Raw genomic sequence first — 20,159 nt, forward strand, 5'->3', positions numbered from 1 at the left:
CTGGGGCAGGGAGGGGTGGGGCAGGCTGTCAGTCCTCATGGCCCAGAGGGCAACCCCGCCCACCGGTCACCCAGGGGGCAATGGGCGGGATACGCCTGGCCTGGAGCCTGCCTGGAGAAGGCCACGCCAGCAGAAGGGCAGCTGGCTGGCCGGACCTGCCTTACCACTGGACGCCAGAGTCCCGCCTCTTCCGGCCCAGCAACCAAGTGCCCCAGCCCCAGCATGGAATATGACCTTTTGGAACCTCTGGGTGGAGATGCAGCTGCATGGACTATAGAGAGAGGCACCCTGCCCTCTCAAGGCTGTGTGGGTCCGCTGCTGTCTCCAGCTGGCCAGTGACTACTTTAGCAAGTCTCTGCCCCTCTGGGCACATGGGTCTTACCTTGTGACCTAGGAGGAGGACATTGGCAACCTCTTGAGCCGTTTTCTGAGGCTGGCTTTTTGAGTGGAAGCTTTTTCTATGGCAGTGACTCCCCAGGCCACCCTGGGCCACCTCCCATCTCTGGGACTCAGAGAATAGTTTAGTCTATGCAGGCTCAGTGTCTTTAGCCTCACACACAGTGGGTGACTCCACAGGTGAGCTACGACCTCTTGGGATGTTTGGAGGCCCCAGGGAAATGGAAGTCCTAGGCGTTGTCATTAGCCAACCTAACCTGTGCCACCAGATCCTGCCCCAACAAGAGAAAAGTGGGTCTGGGCCCTTCTTTCCCCAGCTCAGGTGGCCTCACTGTGGCATGGGCCACCTGGCCAGCTCCCCTAGGCTTTGGCATCTCAGCGGCTCTGTGGCGAGGACCAATTTAAAGTATCTTTCTTGCCTTCCTTAATCTCCCCAGGAATTCCTGGTGACTAGAGGGAGAATGACCTGGGGCCTCGGGACATCTCACAGGTAAGGAAGCAGGGCCCCTGGGCATGTGGGTGTGCCCAGCGCCTCAGCTGGCCTGCTCTGCAGGGAGCTCTGAGCAGCTGGCCTGGCTGCTGGGTATTTTTAGCTACAGACCCCGCCCCCATCCCCCTCTGGAACTGGGTCCCCCTCACACCCACTCCCGAGGGCTGGGGTTCTGCCAGCCCCTTGGCCAGGCAGGGGGCTGGGCCCAGTGTCAGCTGTTCTGCCCAGACCCAGGCAGGGCTGGGAGACTAGCTTTTCCTCTCCTCGCTCCTATCCACTTAGTGTAAGTGGTTCTGTCATAAGTCAGAATTATCGCCCCGTTTCTCAAGTGGATAGTGGACACTGAGGTCTGAGGATTTTGAGGATAGTTGGGAGCCCTCCCCACGGGCTTCTGTGGTTTCTCCTGGCTTAGTTCACTCAGAGTGGGGTGACCTTTCTACATGAATTCTCTCCAGGCCCCTCCCAGATGAGGCAGCCCCCCTCCCTCCCTTACTCTCCCAGTTCCTCCCTGCACTTTAGGGTCCCCGCTGCTGCCGGGCCAGGCCAGAGATGAGAAGGCCACAAAGGTGAGTGGTCCTCCCTTTACTCCAAACCCTCTTCCGTCTTCCCCATCCTCCTGGGGGTCCATTTCTGACGCGTCTCTGGACCTGGTCTGTTCTCCTGCCAACCTCAGGCTGCCTCACCAGCCATCATGGCTCCTCTGTGGTCTCCAGAGAGAGCTTTTTGGGGGTCCAGCTTTGGCTGGGCCTGTTCAGGAGCCTTCTGTCCAGTGCCCCCTGCTTGAGCCTGGCAGCCAGGCCCTCGGAGATCTAGCCCTTGGAGATCTAACCCCCATTACCTTGACAACAGCGCCTGGCCTCCCTCCTCATTCCCCAGCCTCTGCCAAACCTGGCGGGGTTTTTCAGCCACCGTGCATTTGCCCTGGCTGGGTACCCTTCTGGCCTGCCTGCCCAACACTTGCCAAGCTTATTAGTTCACCTACCACCCACAACCTCTCAACCTTCTCTGAGCTCCTTAAAGGCAAGAACACAATTGCTTCTCAATAAACTTGTATTTGAAAAAAAAAATGAGTTGCTGGTGATTTTTCTAGGGGTGCTTGACCCAGCTTATTCCATCTGGTTTGGTCACATGGTGGGGCTTCCACCCAACAACCTAAAAATCGGGGCCTTCAGGTGTAATACCTCCTCTTCCCAGCTCTGGCTCTTTTGGGGCTTCCACGGGCAGTCGCTGCTGCCCTCTGGCGGTCAGACCCTGCCTTGCATCCGCTGAAAACCTTGACCCGGCATTTCTGGAACTGCCAGGTTGGCAATTTCCTCCCTTGAAGTCAAGTTTGCCTCATCTTTGCTGAGAACTTGAGAATTGGTAACCTTCCGGGTGGGGTAGGGGCAAGAAGATCCTGCATCCTGCCAGCCCCTCTCAGAGGGAACTCAGAGATCCTACCCAGCTTGGCAGGGCCCTGGTAGCTCCCTTGGCCACGCCCCAGTGCCTAGCCTGCCTGCCCTCACCTGCTCCAGGGGTCCTCTGCCATTTCTGCCAGTGGCCTGGCTTGTAAAAGGAAGTCAGCGCGCGCGGGGGGGGGGGGGGGGTGATGGCAGCCAGCCACCCAGTAGTACTCGGCATGTGAGTGCTCTAAGTAGCTGCTTTGGTCAGGGAGGTGGGAAGATTGGGGAGAATCTTTGGGATATGGCTGCTGGCTGGAGAACACCTAGTTAAGTTGCTGGGTGGAAGTAAGGGTTATCAGTGTCCAAAATGGTCAAGGGGGCCCAGCTGGTCTCAGCCAGCGCTCTCCTGGCCTCCCCCGCCCCTTCATCAGCTGTGTCTGGGTGTCCTCGTTTAAGACCTCTCACCCCTGCTAGAAAGGCTCCCACCGACATGTGGTTCAGGGAGCTCACCCGCACTGAGGTGATCGCCCGGCAGAGGGCGCCACGAGTCCACTTAGCACCCCTACGGAGGTGGGGGTAAGCGGAACCACTATTTCCCACCCCCAACCCGCTCCCACACAGGCGCGGGGAGACCCAGACCAGGTGGGCAGACAGCACCCCCCATGCCAGCATCTTCTCTGGCACCACCAACCTACCTCCTGTGGGGAAACAGGTCACAGGCAGCCTTGCCCCAGGCCACAGCTGGAGCAGGGCAAAGGTAGGGGGCTTCTCCCCAAGCTCGAAACCAAGGCTCCACGAATCCGGGTGCTGATTGGGGGGGCACAGTCCGCCAATCAAAGAGTCTCTGTCGGAACCAACCAATCAAAGAGCCCCTGGCAGAAGGCGGAGCCTGCCAATTAGGGGTGCCCAGCGAAGAGCTGCGGAAACGATGGGATCTTGACAGCGGAGGGGGGGCGCGCCGTTGTGAGCCCGAGGAGGGGAAGTGGTCAGGAGCTGTATGTGCCGCTGAGCATCCCGTTCCTCAGTTACCTCAGTTTCCCTGCAAGTGAGAGGCGACAGCCCCGTGCTGGCACCCTAGCAGGAAGGAAACTGAGGCTGGGAGGTCCGCCTGGGTGGCTGCCTGACGGAAGAGGTGCAAGCGGCTAAGGGGCGGGGCTTACCGTGGCCCCGCCCCCACTGCTATTTGCCGGGGTTCAGTTCCCCACGCGCTGCCGCCAGGTCTGCCAGGTCTGCCGGCTCCAGACTATGGACGCCTCCGGGACCCCGGCTCAGACCGCCGCCCCGGGCCCCGGTAGGAAGGAGCTGAAGATCGTGATTGTGGGCGATGGCGGCTGCGGCAAGACTTCACTGCTCATGGTGTACAGCCAGGGCTCCTTCCCCGAGGTGAGGCTTGCGGAGGGGAGCGCTGGAGGGCGCAGGATGGAGAATGGGTTTGGGCTGGGGCCACCGGAGGGCGAGAGACGGCCCTCAGCCTGCACTGAGCCCGGGCCGTGGGTTCCCGCCGTCCTGCGCGCCAGGAGGCGGCCACCACCCCGGGTCTCCCCCTCGGGAATTCCTGAGCCTTGCGGTGTGGGGGGGACTGAGCCGGATGGGGCGAAGGTAGAAGAGGACGGGGACTTTAGCTGGACACCCTGGGACTCCATCGCACTCCTGAAGAACCAACCCTACCCCTTATCTCACAGCATTACGCCCCGTCCGTGTTTGAGAAGTACACGGCCAGCGTGACCGTGGGCAGCAAGGAGGTGACCCTGAACCTCTACGACACCGCGGGTGAGTCCGCCCAGAGGGTTCCCCTGCCCGGACATCCCTGCGGGCATCCCCCGCCGCCAGCCTCCGCGGGGCCCTGACAATCCATCGCTCCTGGAGACAGGAGACGCGTGCTGGCCGGGAGCAGGGTGACCCTGGTGGCAGAGAGGACCTCAGTCACCCCATCTGTAAAAGGAGGGTGTTCGGCCGAGATGAGCTCCCGGGCCACCACCCAGCGCTGATGTATTGAGAGCCGAGGGCTTCGTTCCTCTCCTGTGGTTCTAGAAAATCGTGGGCTTCCTTCCGCTTCCCTTGGAGCTGGGATTTTCATGCGTTACCTGCCTCCTCGGATTCTCTGAGCCCCAGATTTGGGGCCTCTGGCGCTAGGATATCTCTGGGTCCTGTGTCTAGAATACTCTGGGCTACAGGTCAGAGCTTGTGACTCCCAGATTCTGTGACCCACAGCCCTGCAGCTCCAGGGTCCTATGGTCGCAAATTTTAATTCCCACCCTTGTGGGAATCAAAATTCCTGCCGTGGGTGATTCTGGAATTCTGTGCCCTATTGACTGGGGCCTGTGGGATTCTGTGCCTACAGTGCTGTGCTTTCCTGGCTCCCTGGAAGAAACAGGCCCTGAGGAAGGAACAAGCTCCGGGGAGGCTCGGAAGCAGATTCTCGCTGCCACCTGCAGCTCCTCGCGGGTTTATTACGCTGCCTGGGTCAGTCACCAGACCCTGCCGCTGGGGGTGGGTGGGAGGAGCACAGCCAGTGAGAGGATTTGGGTGACACTGGCGGGGGGCTGCCTGCCTCAGGGAGTTTCCATCTTGCCCGGGCTCCCCTCTGGGCCGGCATAAAAACTGGGGAGCAAAGTTCAGGATCCCCAGCGGGCGCCTCACCCAGCCTTTGTGACTCAGTGCTTCGTAACCTGCACCGAACCCTGCCATCGGGTGCCCCTTCCCCAGGCAAGCCCTGCGTGTATGAGGGGAAGTCTCCCACTGGCCTGGAATGGAGCCAAAATCCGTACCCCCCCGCCCCCCCCCAAGCTGCCATTAGCATCCCCAGGTCTATCGGGAGGGTGTCAGGAAAGGCGCTGGCTGTCCCAGTCCCAGACACCTCCTCTGTGCCTGACTTGGGGCAGGCTTTGCGGTTCGAGTGTGTGTGCACCTGTGGTGGCCTCTAAGGACCTACTGGGTGAGCACCCTGCAGGGCTGCCCCCAGGACAGGGATGTGCCTCCACCCCTAAAGGCTTCTGGGGAATTCCCAAGGGCGTGGCCACGAGAGCAGTAAAAATTTGGTGTGTTTGGGCCACTCAGTTTCACATTTCCTGTCTGGAGCCCAGGGAGGGACAGGTTCGTGAACGCCACGCTGTCCAGGGGAGTTGTCTCTCTGCCTTCCCCACCCTCTGCCCTCAGGGTGGCTCCTCTCAGATCCCCTGGTTAAGGGTCCCGTTCTGCCTCCCCCATCAGGCCCCTCGCGGGGACCACTTTGGCCCTCCTCTGGTCTGGCCCGGAGAAAGATGCTCAACGAACATGTCAGGGTAGGTTGTTGTGCAAAGGTTCTAGACAGCTTCTTGTTTTAAAAAAGGATTTGCTCTAAGAGCTACTTTGGGGGTGGGGGATGGAGGCAGCTCTGTCCCCCGCATTATCGGAATCATGGGACCACCGGGGCAGTGCCGGTCCCATTCGTCCGCATGTCCACATGCTTTGGAGTCAGACCTGGGCTTTCATGCCAGCTCCCCGGTGGGGTGTCGCTGGGGTCGCCTGGGCCCCGGTTTCCTCATCTGTAACGGGGGCTGAAATAGGTGTGAGATTGAACTAGGCCTGTGGGAGGGGCAGTACTTAGCGCAGGGGCTGGCTCTGGGGAAGAGCTCACGAAGTGTCATCGTTGTGGTTCTGGGGGCCCCCCCTACTCCCACCCCACCCAGGCCGGAACACAGGTCGTGGCCTGCAAGGCTCTGTGCGCCCCACGCCCCACTGCTTTGCCAGCAGGGCGCCTCTCAGTGGAGTCCTGGGAGTAGTAGACTGGCCCCCAGTTCGCAGGGCAGCCCAGGGAGGGGCGGGGCTTGCTCCCTCTCAAGGGAGTCCGGCCTTTTGGAGGAGTGTGCGGGAGACACCGGAACTTGGCCTGCAGCGAGGCTTGTGGAATGAATGAAAAAGCAACCCCGATGCAGAGACAGCCCTGCAGAGGCCCTGGGTGACAAAGGCGATGACGTTCGTCTCTGCCTGTAGATGGACAGATGTATGGAGAACATGCTGGACAAGGATGGCCAGGGGACCAGATAGAGAAAGACAGAGACTAAGCAATGAGGAGAGTGTCCAAGCTGGAGATAGTAAAAGTTGTAGAAGGTTCTAGAACCTGATAGGCTAGACCCTGCAGCAAGGGGGTCCAGAGGTGGGAGGGTGCAGGGTGACACTTTCCAACCAAGACTAGAGTTACTCTGGGATGGGGGTGGCTCTGGGACAGCTGAATTTCCCCACACCTAGGACCCAGGCTACAAGGGCCCACGTGGGCCGCCAGTCCGGCTACTTGTCTCCATCCTGTGGGAACAGTCACAGACGCGCAGTGGCGACGGAGCCGCTGTATGGAGGGGCGACGGAGCTCTTGGTGCTCAAAACCAAAGGGAGGCAGGGGCTGTGAGCACCCACTGTCCCGGCAGCCTCACTGCCGCCACCCCAACACCCTCACCAGCACCCTCAGAGACAGGAAGCTGTGGTGAGGTCTGAAGTTTCCTGGGCCGGGGGAGGCGGGGGCGAGGTGGGATGTTAAGACACCAACAAGAGACACAAGAGACGGAGCTATGGGGGCCTTGGGGTAGGGCCCAGGGTTGGGGCGTCGCAGGATGGGGTGGGGATTGACCAGGAAGGTGGGGCGCTTTGGTTGTCGTCCCAGCCTGAGATGGGGACACTAGGGAAAATGGGGGCAGAGGACTTGCTAAGACAAGGGGTCAGGGACGAAAGCGGTGTCTAGGAGCCAGGAGCACTGGAGGCTTGGGGAGCCAAAGCCGTGGGCCCTCGGCATGGACCAGTCACCCGGGAGGATGTGCAGGGGCGTGGGCCCCAGAGCCCTAGTAAAAGTGGGTTCCATTTCTGGCAGCTTCCGCTTCTCACGCTGCCTACACCCATCCCCTGACCAGCGCCCTGGCCAGAGCTGGGACCCAACTGCCCTGTGTGTATCCTCCAGCCGACTCGGGCACCACTGTGTCTCCACGACACCCTGACTCCTCACTCCAGCTCCGCGCTTTCGAGACCCCTGCCCCCGGAGGGGTGACTGGGCACGGCTCCTGCCCACAAAGGAAACACCCTCTCAGGAGGCGGGCGTGCGCCTCACTTCCTCCTCTCCAGAAACAAATGCCTCCTTTTGCACGAAACCCTGGGGCTTTTTAAACATCTGAAACCCATCCGCAAAGACCAGAGTGGGACACCTGTATGCCTGGAGACAAGCGATGTGGCCCCTTGAAGCCCTGGCATGACTGTGGGTAAATGGGCAGGGCAGCAACGCTGCCCTGTGGCTGGAGGACCCCGTAAAGCTGGGGGTCTCCAGAGCCAGGGTTACAGCCACCCCCCCACCCCGGACCCTGTCCCTCGGTAACCACGGCAGCTGTCCCTCACCATTGCCCAGCCTTGCTCGGCCCGCAAGCCTTTTCCTTTCAGTACCTGGGCCAGGGTTGTCACTCCCTCCTCCAGACGAGGAAACCGAGGCCCAGAGCGGGAAGGCCAGTCCTGGAGGGCAAGTGTGCGTGCGGCCGGCCCTCCTGACTCACCTGGGAGGTGTCTAGGGCACTCCACCCAAGGAAGCGTGAGGTCACAGCACTCCCAAGGCTGTCTTCTTGCTGCTGGCCGGGTCCACGAGAGGAGGCCCACCCTGAATCCTGGGGACAGCGGAGCCAGGCACAGTCCAGCCAGGAAGGCAGCCAGGATGAGAAGCTGGGATCCTGGCTGGCTGCCCAGCCCCTCCCAGAATCCCTCGCTCCTTGAGACACCTCTGTCAGCAGCCTTTTCTCCACCTGGTCAGGACAGGGGTTTGTCGAGTGAGGACAGCTCCCTGTCCTCTGGGGTGGAGTGCGAGACAGGCACCGCAGTAGTCCTGCCTAGGGCCCTCTGTCCTTACAAAGCTTCCTCTGAGCCGTGTAACCGTGGACAAGCCACTCAGCCTCTCTGCGCTGCAGTGTCTGCATCTGTAGAACATGGTAACAGCCCTCCGGTACAGGGTCCCAGTGACGAATGAGGAGTCCTGCCGGTCACGGGCTTTGAATGGGGCCTGGTGGGCGGAGAGGGACATGGACCATTTTTATTACTGTCATTGTCATCGAGGCTCGCCTGCTTCTCACACGCCCCCTCTCGCAGATGAGGAACCTGAGCACCGGAGGTTAATTCCCAATTGGGAAGGCTGCCGAAGGCTTCCAGGGAGAAGTGGTCCCTTCAGAGCGGCTTGGCCTTGGACTTGGGAACTAAGTTGGTACTCCAGCTCCCAGGGATCCTGTCTGTGACCTTGAAAAATGCCACCTCAGCCACCTGGGCTTCTAACAGGAAAACCTTCCCTGCCAGCCCAGCTCACCTCCCCCATGGCAGCTTAAATGAACACAGGTGACGAAAGAAAGTGCAAATGCTGAGGGCCACGGGGATTATCACTGCCCCTCATGCACCCACTCGTTCATTTGCTTGTCTGTCCACTAAATGGAACGGAGCTCACTGGGGCCCCAGGGGTTACCGGTGAGTAGCACGGAGATGGGCCCTGCCTGTCCTCATGGGGAGGCCAAGTAAACAAAGAAACAGAAGAATATTGCTACGTCAAGTAGCGAGACGAGCTGGGAAGAAAAATAAAGCCACAGTCAGCCCGTGGGACAGACTGGCAAGGAGGCTGTTTCAGAGCCGTTCTCTCGGAGGAGGCGACACTTAAGCAGACACCTGAAGGAAAGGAGGGACCAAACCATGCCACCTGGGGAAGAGCCTTCTAGAAGAGGTAACAGAAGGGTTGGAGTCCTGGGGGCAGCCGGCTGGGCCTGACGCCCCCGCCCCTTTGGCCCCGGGCGGTCCGACGTCAGCCCTTCTCAACACTGCTGCAGCCATCGCAGCAGGCGAACCCGACCTCAGCCCTGGTTCTCCTGCCCCATGACAACAGGTGAGCAGCTCCAAAACCGCCACCAGCCAGTCTTGACTCCTGACGGGTGCCGGCAATTAATTTTTTTAAAAAGATTTTCTTTCTATTGAGAGAGAGGGGAAGGGAGGAAGAGAGGGAGAGAAGCATGGATGTGCCTCCCGTAAGTCCCCTGTCCCAGGTCTGCACCCACAACCCAGGCACGGGCCCTGACTGGGAGTCAAACCGGTGACCCCTCGCCTTGCAGGACGACACCCAACCCACTGAGTCATGCTGGTCAGGGTCCAGGAATTACTTTTTGAGGACAGACACGGCCCGTGCCCTCAGGAGGCTTGCAGTCCACAGGGATGCAGGCAGCACAGGAGGTCGCACAGGAGTACGCGTGGACAGACAGCGCAGGGCGCACTCTGAGCCAGACAAGATGAGGGGAGACGTGGGGATGCAGCAGGCCCCCCTTTCCAACTCCCTGGCCGCCCCAGCCACGTTTCTCCAAGAGAGTGAGAGCGTGTGTGCTTCACCACCGTCGAGAACTGTCTCAGACGGCCCGGCAGCTACCTTTGCACAGAAGCAGAAGAGAGCACGGCTGTGTTTTTGCGGGAGGAACGCCGACTTGGAGCTGAACAGAGGGTGGCTTGGGCGAGGAAGGGGCCTCGCTGTGCAACAGCACTTCCTGCAGCTGTGATGGAAAAGCCCTAACCTGCGCTGTTACAGCAGCCACAGGCCCCGTGTGGCAATTAATCACTTGAAATGTGGCTAGAGTAATGGAGGGCCTGAATTTTTCATGTTAGTGTAAATAGCCACATGGGGCTAGAGATTGCACTATCGGACAGCAGAGGTCACGAAAGACACGGACCAAGGTTAGGAGAGGGGACAGTGTGGGGGCAGAAGGGGGAAGGCATGGGCAGGAAGAGCATGCTGGGCCAGGTCCGCCGTTCTTACAAGAATTTCTCCAGCTTTGTGGCAACGAGGGCAGGAGGGTCGAGTGTGCACGGCCCTGCCTACCCCTCGCCCCTTCTCCAGTGTTGGGGGGATCCTGGCTGAATGACTGCACGTACAGTCCTCCTGGCCCGCCGAAACTGGCAGCCACCCTCTGCATACTGTCGGGGGCCCTGGTTTGAAGGGGAGCCAGTGGGAAGAGAGAGGGGTGGCTGTCCTGTCATCAGTGGGGGCCAGAAGCAGGACTCGGCCTGTCTGTGCTCGGTGGAGAGGCCACTTGTCCCAAGAGGCCTTGGCAGGGAGGGAGTGAAGGGCACCCGCCAGCGGGAGGGAGGGCCTGGCGGGGATGCCTGGCCTCTGTGGTGAATGGAAGGAGTCACCTTGCCCTTCTGCAGAGGTGGCTGGGGGGTTGCCAAGGAGTCTGAAGGGCACTTGGTACTCACTGTGGGAGCTTTTCAAAATTACCCGGCGTGACAGCAGAGCGCACCGCTTCCACGCAGCGCCCCGCCGCTGGTCTGGGGGATAGTCAGTAAGGTCTGGATGGGCCAGTGGATCAGTGACCGCAGGGCTGCAGGGCCTCCTGCCCGAGTTTGGCGCTCCTACGGGGTTCGGTGAGAGGCTGCCCCTGTTCTCAGAGAGTCCGCAGAAAACCCGTGGATGGCCTCCTGGGCAAAGCCCCGTGTGCTCCTGTCTCTCCTGGGGTCCAAGGTGTTTAGATGCAGATAACCCAAGTGGGGTGAAATGTAAACACTCAGTGCATCTGGGCAAGGGAGCTCTTGGCACTCTTTTTGGCAATTTATCTGTAAGCTTGAAATTGTAAACGTAAAAATCTTTTGAAAAACCAAACCCACTGCTGTCCAGCCCAGCCTTGGGCTCTGACTCCATTGGTGCTGGGCAGGGGCCAAGCGCCAGAGGGCTGACGTCTCCCCACGTGTGTCTAATGTGCTAGGGGGACAGCTGCTGTGTGGGGTGGGTCTGGGTGGGGAGCTGGCTTGTTGTCTCCAGCCACCCCTCCCCCTCCCTCCCTAGCGTTGGCTGGAAGGGCAGGATGAATTCCACCTGAGACCTCTCAGCCTGCGGGGGGGGGGGGGGGGGGGGGGGGGGCACCTTCTGTTAACTGAATTTTGGGGAGGGGGATGGGGCGGTTGGGATGGGGAAGAGTAGTCTCCAGCATAATTGTAGCGCTTTCCAACCCTGTAGTCAGACCCCGCTCTGAGAACTGCGTGGGTTTTATCTCAGCTAAGCCTTGCTCCCATCCAGGACGGTGGGCTGTACCTGTTTCCCACGTGAGGAAACTGAAGCCTAGACGCAGTCACTTGTTCAGAACAGCCCCAACCCTTCGCCCACCTGAGCCTGGACAGGGACTCAGGTGGATGAGGCAGGGGTGCCTCCCTGACCCACAGCCGCTCTCCGGTTCCAGGGCAGGAAGACTATGACCGGCTGCGGCCCCTGTCCTACCAGAACACCCACCTGGTGCTCATCTGCTATGACGTCATGAACCCTACCAGCTACGACAACGTCCTCATCAAGGTGAGGCCTGACTCCCAGCCTCGGGGGGCGGGGACCCTGGAACCAGCCCCAGCCCTGACACCCAGCTTCTCCCTCCACAGTGGTTCCCTGAGGTCACACATTTCTGCCGTGGGACCCCCATGGTGCTCGTGGGCTGCAAGACAGACCTGAGGAAGGACAAGGAGCAGCTGCGGAAGCTCCGGGCGGCTCAGCTGGAGCCCATCACCTACCTGCAGGTAGGCCAGGGGTGCCTCCCTCCCTTCCCTGTCCCCGCCCCACCACGGGCAGCCCAGGCCCCGTCGGCACAGCTGTGGCCAAGAGGACTCTCAGACCTTTGCATTCTGCAACGGGGGTGCCTTAGTGGCCTGCGGACAGCTGAAGCAAACAGGATTCTAAGAATAACAATTTAAAAATATCAATAGCGCACATACCCTAACCCTTTACCTTATTTTATCCTTATAACCCCCGAAGCGGGTACTGTTAGTGCTTCCCATTTTCAGGGCATCAGTTCAGAGCTGGAGAGGTTAAGTAGCTCGCCCAGGGTCACACAGCAAACCAAAGTATACGCCGTCCCAGTCCCTCCGGCTCCAGAGTCTGGGCCCTTAACCATCCTCCCACCCCATCTACCCGAGGGGACCTGAGGAGCAGGCCTGGGTTCGAAATCAGGCTCCCCCCTGACTCCCGAGCGTCCTGGGCAAAACCTAACTCTGTGGCCTTCTGGGCGAGGCATGTGAGAAAAAGTGGGACACAAAGGGAAACTAATCAACTTTAATAAAAGGGAATATGCATTAATGAAAGTAAACTTGCCTTAGAAACAGATATTTTCTACTCTGGGAGCAAGCCCCGTGGCCTGCATGGAGCCTGTCTCCAGGCCTTCAGCTCCTCTCACGGGCCAGCGGACACAACTGCCAGCCCCGGTCCTCAGAATTCAGCCTGTTTCTGCCTGAGGGGGGGCGGGGTGCAGGCCAGGAGGGGCTTCTCCTTGCCGCACAGACCCTTCTCCATCTACCCACTCGAGAGGGCTGGCCCCAGGAAGGAGGGCAGAGGCCCCGCACCAAGGCCCCTGCCCGAGAGCCACTGAAACAGCCCCCACCTCCTCGCTCCAGGCCCCTCACCTAATGCCGGCCCCTGTCCCACCCACCCAGGGCCTGAGCGCCTGCGAACAGATCCGAGCTGCCCTCTACCTGGAATGCTCCGCCAAGTTTCGGGAGAACGTGGAGGACGTCTTCCGAGAGGCCGCCAAGGTTGCCCTCAGCGCCCTGAAGAAAGCGCAGCGGCGGAAACACCACCGGCTGTGCCTGCTGCTCTGACCCGGCCAGGCCGGGCACACGCCTTCAGGACAGGACTGACCGGGCCCTGGTCTCCAGTCCACTCCGCGGGTTCCTGCCCTGGCCCCAGCCCTTGAAGGGCACTTGGGGTTGGCGTCTCCAGGGCCTGCTGCCTGGAGCCTGCAGCAAGACCCTTAGGATGTCCTGGAACTCTCTGTCTTCCTGGCTGGGGCTCTGACTGTAAACTCTGTGGCCCAGGTGCTGGTGGGTGAGGGCGCTAGACTCAGTCCCTCTGCGCCCTGGAACTGGCATTTGTCCCCCGAACTCTGGAGCGCCCTCTTCACCCCTTCCCCCAGCCATGTGCATCCGCCTTTGCACACCCAACAGGTCCTCAAAGCCTGCGCTCCCAACACCAGATGACACTGGGGTGCGGGTGCATGCGGGTTTGGCAGCACCCCAGGGGCCCCAAGCCTGCTGCTCCCTGGGCTCGGGAGATACACCCAGCTGCATCCTCCAGCTCCTGGCTTCCTTCCCCCAGGAACTTTCGGCCATGAGGACCAGGCCTATCAGGGGAACACAGGCGACAGCCCCGGACATGGGGGCTGGCAAACCTCCACTCCACCCCCTCCGCCCCACACAGAGGACTTCAGTCACAGCCTCTGGCTTGGCCGACGTCTTTCCAGAGCTAGATGCACATGACCGGGGGAGAAGGAACTCAGAAAGCAAAACGAACACCCTGGACCACCCGTCGACTCCTGCTTCTGGGTCTCCTCACCCACAGCAACCCTGGGCTGCCAACTCCAGATGAAAAGTGACACCAGCTCCTGATCTTGGACAAGTCACCTCTACAGACTGTCCTGTCTGTGAAAGGACAGCGCCGGCTCATGAAACCCAGAGCCGGCCATCAGGCCCCCTCTGCCCCTCACAGCCACCACTTCAGCCAAAGCAAGACCACCCTGGCCTCCTTTGAGAACGGACTTGACCCACCCCAGCTGCAAACTCACTGAACCTCCTTCTGGAAGGTCCGGGAATGTTTAAACAAGTGCCCCAGGTGATTCAAACACCCGAGAGACCGAGCTCAGAAGTCAGCCTTAGGGAAGACAGGATGATAGCTGCAGGCGGCCCCTGCCCCCCTGGTGTCTGCATCTCCTGCCTCAGGCCCCTGGGCCCAATGCTGTGGCCACTGAGCCTGAGCCTTTCTTAAGTCACCTACTAAGAAAAGAGACCTCTGAAGTCCACTGCACCCCACCTAGGTTCCCCAAGGCCTTGCCACGCCCTGGGGACAGAACAGGGCGTTCACTCCAAGGACCTCTGGTTCTGCCAGAATTCAGGGCCTCGTGGACAAATGAGGGTGTAGGACCGAGGTGAGCAAACGATGGCCTGTGAGCCAAATCTGGCCACTCTGTGTTTGCAAATAAAGTTTTATTGGAACAGAGCCATGCCCACTCACCTATGCGAGGGCTGCTTGTGCCCTGCAGATGCAGGCTGAAGCGGCTGTGACAGCCCACCTGGCCCTTTACAGGAAAAGCTGGCGGCGCGCAGACCAAGGCAGTGACTTTCAGCTGGCACGCCCCAAGAATTTTTACAACATGCACTACCTGACCACTTAGTCAGGGGCACTGACCTCCTTTCCCTTAGACTGTCAAATAAAAATAACAACAACAGCCAACACACAATAGCTGTCCAGTAGGAATGAATCGAAATTAAAACTTTTTTCTTTTTGTCAGACGGGGGGAAAAAGGATGTATTTTTGGTGTGCAGCAGAATTTTAGTAGTTTAAGTGTGCCGTGAAGGGAAAGGGCTGAAAGTTGCTGGTACAGGGCAAACCCAAGAACCTAGCGGGCAGGTGGGAGGTGTGGGAGCGGAGGAGGGCGGGGACTACAGGGCGGCGCACTCTGCGGCAAACTAGAAAGCCGGCACCAGCTGCCCTGTGGGAATGGTACCAGGTCTTTCCATTTTCCTGGGGAATTTCATATTTTAAAAATGTAACCAGTTAAAAAACGAAAAAGTAAATCCCTTGGAGGGCCAAAACCTGGCTGTGGAAACACGCTGTGAACTCTGGTTCAGGAGGGTTTGTAGGGAAGTTGTCAAGGGCAGCTGAGGCTCAAGCGTGGGGGAAGGGGCAGGAAACTCATCCGAACCTGTTCGCTCCTTCCCCTCCACGAATACAGGGTCTCACCTGAGGTGACCAGGTGCCTGGCAGACCTGCCCTGGCGGCCTTCTGAAAGTGAGGTGGTTCAGACTCCCGGCACTTTCTAGAACTTTGAGGTTAAGAAGGGAGGGCGGTGCAGATTGGGGGCCCTTTGTGCTGGCTGAAGCTGAGGGTCTTGGTCTCACTCCCTGAGTCCTCACTGTGAGAATTTGGGAAGGTGGGCTGAGGTGAGGGTCAGGAAGCCCCCAAGAACACAGCCAAACTTTGTCAAAGAACATGCTCAAACCACCCAAATGCTGCAGGGCCGGGGCGCCCTCTGGTGGCCACCCTCAGAAAACCCTCCCACCTGAGGCCCACCCACCCCCAGCTGCTCCAGGGGCCAAGAACCCCAGGATTCAAGGCAGGAGGGCCACTCTCCCCAGGTGGCCAGCAGTCAGGGGCCTGGGGAAGCACAAAGAGCACAAGGCACAGACAGACAGTGGTTCTCAGAGCACTTAAATACCGGCCCACAGAGAAATGGAGGCCGGGAGGAGGTGGGAGCTTATTACAACAGAAGCGGGGGCCTGGGGAGGGAGGTGCCACAAGATGACCAGGGGCTTCCTTCCACCCCCAGCTGGGACTCTGTAAGTAACAGGTCATAAATCCACCCCCAGGAGGCATGTCCACACCGCACCTGGGGGGCTCAAATGGCGGGAGTGGGGACAGAGAGGCTCCCTGAGGCTTAGCCTCCTCCCAGGAAGCCCACCCAGTGTGGCCAGGAGCAGCTGGGGAAGGCCGAGGGTCCTAGGGAGGACCCATATTAAATACGTCATAAATAGGGAGGGTGGGGCGGCTAATACTGTGAGGACAGGCTGGGGTCACATTCCTCTTGTCCCATGGAGTCCAGGCCCTGGCCCTGCTCCCCACGAGGCCGCTGGCCCTTGAGGTCACTGCTGCCAGTGACAACTGGCACTGCTGGGGGGGGGAAGTCAGCAGCTGGGGTGCCAACTGAGACCCCCTGCAGTCTCAGAGTCCGGGGCTCCAGGGCACAGTCCTGAGGCTCACGGCTTCTTGGCCTTGCTCCTGTTCTTCTGGAGTTTGGTGTGCACGACTTTGAGCGTGGTCAGGAAATTGCCCAGGAAGAGGACCAGGAACGTGAGTGCCAACACGAACACCTGGTGGGACCCACATCAGAGAGGAAAGGGGGAAAGGCTATGCCAGCTGTGATCAGCACCCCTTGCTGAAGTGGCACCCCACCCCCAGACCGCAGCACCCCCTTAGCACGAGCTACCTCCAACCTGTGGAGTTTTGCCCACAGAAGGCAGAGAGAGAGGGTCAGGCTGGGTCCTGGGGAGCTTACTGAGGGGCTCCCTGGCCTCCCAAATCCCTTCCCACCGTCTCCTAGTTCCCACAAGCAAAGAGATCTGGGCCCCATGGAGGAGAGCCAAGGGGATGGCTAAGGAATTTTCCCCAAGCCAGCCCAGCCTTCCCCAGGACCCCTGCCACACGCAGCTCAACACCACCACACACACGCGTGCGCACGTGTGCACACACATACAGAGTGCGCACCCCATACCTGCCATTCTCTGCATTCCTCGTGGCTGGAGAGCTCGAACAGCGTGACCGCGTTGTAGAGCTGCCAGAACTGCAGGAAGGGGCGGCAGGCGCTGCTCAGCCACCGGCTCCCCCGGGCACCCTCATGGGAGAGCCCTGGGAAATGCACCAGGACCCCCAGCTTCTGGTATCAACTGACCTGAGATACTGAAAACTCCCCAGATGAAATTGGGGCACCCTAAGCCAGAGCAGCCTGAGGCCTCCCCAGACTCAGGAGCCATCACAGCCCTAGGACCCCACGAGGCCCAGCCTGGGGGTGGCTGGTGGATGTGGGAGAGGCCTACAGACCTTCTGTTCTTGGGGGTCAGCCCAGAATAGGGGATACCCACAAACTCCAGGGGTACTCACGTGGCCACAGAACAGGAAAGGCAAGAGGAAGGTGAGCCCCCGCCACATCCAGGACTGGAACCCTTCTGCGGAGAGCAGGGAGGGAGCGAAGGGCCCATGTGAAGGGATCCGGTGGCCCCCACGGCCCACCAAGCGCCCACTGCTCAGCCATGCCGGCCACCCTGAGATTAACTACGCACAAACACACACAGCGCGGGGGACACCGCCCTCAACTCTTCCGGGGACGCGAGCGCTCACTATGAAATGACCCAGAGAACATGCAGAAGGCCTGTCACGGGGCCTGACTGCTCTCACGCCCCAGGCCGCCACGAACTGAGCGGGCCGACAACACGTGGAGCGCTTGCTGATGGGCCAGGCGCTATGTTTTCAATCAGTTCTTTCATTTGCATTTTTACACTGGACTTTGGAATGCATCATTTCAATTGAGTCTTGACGAAGTAGGGCCTACTTTGCAGAGCAATTCAGTAAAAATGACCATCTTAAAAGATAGTAGAGATTTATTAAAAATAGTTTCCCCCTGCCCTGACCAGTGCAGCTCAGTTGGTTGGGCCTCGTTCCGTAAACCAAAAGGTTGCCGGTTCGATCCCTGGTGAGGGCAGGTGTCTCGGCTGCAGGTTCGGTCTCTGGTTGGGGCGTGTACAAGAGCCAACCAATTGATGTTTCTCTCCCACTCTGTTTCCCTCCCTTCCCCTCTCTCTAAAAATAAATAAATTAAATCTTTTTTAAAAAGTTTCCCATGAAAATTTAGATGAAAGGTCTCCAAGCTTTTCTTATTAAGCACGTATCCCTATGAGTTAAAAACTTACACAGACATTCCCAATGTATATACACGTATATGTGTAACAACACTAGGCTGACGTTATGTATATTAGAAAGCAGACAAAAAATAGACATTTAAAAATGATAAGAGAGGCCTTGGCCGGGTAGCTCAGTTGGTTAGAGCACAGTCCCACTACATCAGATTGCGGGTTTGATCCCCGGTCGGGGCACATACAAGAATCAACCAACGAATGCATCAGTAAGTGGGACAGCAAAATCGGTGTTTCTCTCTCTTTCTCTTTTCCTCTCACTGTAAATCAGTAAGTAAACACTTTTATAAAATAAACATGACAAGGAAAAGAGAGAAGCCAGCATTGGGGGCACACAGCCGGTCTTGCCCTCAGCTAAAGCAGAATCCATGGTGAATTATGAAGAGCAAGTCAGGCAGGGGCTGGCAGCTCTGGCTGTGCATGTGGTAGGTCTTGTTATGTGTGTACTTACTGGCACGTGCTCCCACTGTGGGGAGGCAGGGGCGAGGTCTGGGGGAGCGGGCTGGGGCCCGCACTTGTCCCTCCACTCCCCGGGGCCAGCGACTCACCTACTGTGAGGTCCAGATGATTCCTCTCGCCCAGAGCCCGCAGCCGGTAGAGGCAGCCCCTCTGGTAATAGTACTGCAGGAACTGGACACAGCCTGCAGGGGGAGCACAGCACCCGGAGGATGGAGTGGCCTCTCCACTGGGGGGGGGGGGGGGGGGCAGTCTGCCCTGCCCAGAGGGCAGAGGGCACCCCAGGTACAACCCTTCCCCGGCCCAACACAAACACACACCCTCTCACTTTGGTCTGAACCCGCTTTATCCATTCTCCAGAATACAAAGAGCTCTGAATATCTGAGGACCCAAGGAAGCCCCAGCTAGAACTTCTAGAGCTTTCCCAGGCATGCTGTAGGCACTCAAAAGATGCTTGCTGGATGGTGCACCATGCTGGGAGCTGTGTGCAATGCCAGGGCGGCAAGAGACAGTTCCATACAATGGGATACTTGTAGCCACGGAAAACCACCCAGGGTAATTGTTAAAAGCCCAGGTTACAAGCAAAACTACACGTGTAGAGGGAGCCCATGGTTGCAGACTACACAACGCGGTGCATACACGTGTACATATTTGTGAATGAACACAGTAAAGGACACAGACCAATTAACAGTATCGCCCCTTAGAGCGGGACTGTACATGATTCCCATTCTCAGCTTTATGTATTTGTATTTGTTTGTAAGCAAGATTTTATTTAAAAATTAAGTTTTTTTTTTTTGAATTGGCAATACGTACATGGAATAAAGTTCAAAGGGAACAAACAGGCATAAGCTAACAAGTAAAACTCTCTGTGTCTCCCACCACCCACGCTCCCCACTCCTGGAAGCAACCCCGACCCTAGGCCCTTTCATTGTCTATAAATCCGGAGCTATTCGTGAGTGAGAAAAGGAGCAAGTTTCCACTATGAGGAAAACAAAGTTAGTGCCCCCAACATCCCCGGGCTCCCAGGGATCGATCGGATTGGTCTGGCCTGGCCCCAGGAAGGAAAGGCAATGAGGAGGCTGGGGCTGGGGGGTGCAGCAGGGTGGGGGGGGCGGGTTTGATGGGGGGGGGTGGACAGATAGCTCTCTTCTGGATTCCTGGGCCTCCTCTGCCCCAGGCCAGCCAGGGACCTCCCCCTGCCCCCCACAGGGACATGGCCTCCTCAAGGACCAAGTGCCCCTCCCCTGAATCTAGGCAAGAGTCACTCACTCTGAAAAATGGAAAATGCTAGAAACTGATTTCGGAACTTCTGATAAATCAGTCCATTAGGCCTGCAGAGAAGGAGGGAAAAGCCAACGTGAGGTGTGCTGAGAAATCAAAACATTCGTCCCCCCGTCTTATTCCAACTGAAAGGGAAGAAAAAGGTTCCACGAGGAAGCCAAAGCCCCTGATTTCTACCCTTATTTACCACCGACGTCCCTGGGGCTGGACCCAGGCACTTCCCTCTTTGCTGTAAGTGCCTTCTAGAACCAGGGCAGCCCACGGAGTTTTGAAGCCTAGGTTCCCACGGGTCCCCCTTCCCCTTCCCCGCCAGACTCTGGTGCCACAGCCTCACCCCTGTGCTGTTCCATCCAGCCTGGCTCCCTGTCACCTCTACCCCAGCCAGCAGGTGGAGGGCACATTCCCAGAAAACTCCCCACGGCCCAGCTGTAAGCTCCCACTTTCCTTCTTGGCTCCAAAGTCAGCCCAGCTCAAGGCCTTCAAAAGCCATCTGGGCCCCCTTGCTCACCACCAGTCCCCATTCACCGCCACCTGGGGAGGGCGAGTGGAGGCTGGGGGGAGGGGCAGGACACACTCACCAGGTTAGCATCACTCCGGACAGGAACGTGGACACGTAGTGGTGAGACACCCACCAGCCTTTAATTCTTGGAGAGAACAAGGGAAAGCTCAGGCAGGGAGAGAAACGCAGGCGCCTCCCAGCT

General features: G+C 58.9%; 2 protein-coding genes across 2 annotated transcripts in view; one reads left to right on the plus strand and one right to left on the minus strand.

The window, feature by feature from the left end:
- Positions 1-3,162: 3,162 nt before the first annotated feature.
- RHOF (ras homolog family member F, filopodia associated) lies at positions 3,163-13,890 on the plus strand. Its single transcript, XM_024566926.4, has 5 exons — positions 3,163-3,651; positions 3,951-4,038; positions 11,463-11,572; positions 11,653-11,787; positions 12,697-13,890. The coding sequence occupies exons 1-5, from the start codon at positions 3,514-3,516 to the stop codon at positions 12,859-12,861; spliced, it is 636 nt and encodes a 211-aa protein (XP_024422694.1). The 5' UTR covers positions 3,163-3,513; the 3' UTR covers positions 12,862-13,890.
- A 660-nt stretch (positions 13,891-14,550) lies between these two features.
- TMEM120B (transmembrane protein 120B) overlaps positions 14,551-20,159 on the minus strand; it is a 36,252-nt gene continuing 30,643 nt past the window's right edge. Inside the window, exons 7-12 of the mRNA XM_024566659.4 lie at positions 20,037-20,102; positions 19,447-19,508; positions 18,270-18,362; positions 16,913-16,977; positions 16,527-16,595; positions 14,551-16,125 (exon numbers count right to left, since the gene is read on the minus strand). Of these exons, the coding sequence (XP_024422427.2) occupies positions 16,012-16,125; positions 16,527-16,595; positions 16,913-16,977; positions 18,270-18,362; positions 19,447-19,508; positions 20,037-20,102 (469 nt within the window). The 3' untranslated portion in view covers positions 14,551-16,011. The remainder of the gene's footprint in view (positions 16,126-16,526; positions 16,596-16,912; positions 16,978-18,269; positions 18,363-19,446; positions 19,509-20,036; positions 20,103-20,159) is intronic.

The sequence above is a fragment of the Desmodus rotundus genome, chromosome 7 (genome assembly GCF_022682495.2).
Source record: "Desmodus rotundus isolate HL8 chromosome 7, HLdesRot8A.1, whole genome shotgun sequence".
NCBI lineage: Eukaryota > Metazoa > Chordata > Mammalia > Chiroptera > Phyllostomidae > Desmodus > Desmodus rotundus.

Excerpts from the sequence above, each read along its gene's own strand:
- RHOF (XM_024566926.4), top strand. The coding sequence starts at position 3,514 with ATGGACGCCTCCGGGACCCCGGCTCAGACCGCCGCCCCGGGCCCCGGT. Across the intron at positions 3,652-3,950 it reads GCCAGGGCTCCTTCCCCGAG|CATTACGCCCCGTCCGTGTT; the intron begins GTGAGGCTTGCG and ends CTTATCTCACAG. Across the intron at positions 11,573-11,652 it reads ACGACAACGTCCTCATCAAG|TGGTTCCCTGAGGTCACACA; the intron begins GTGAGGCCTGAC and ends CTCCCTCCACAG.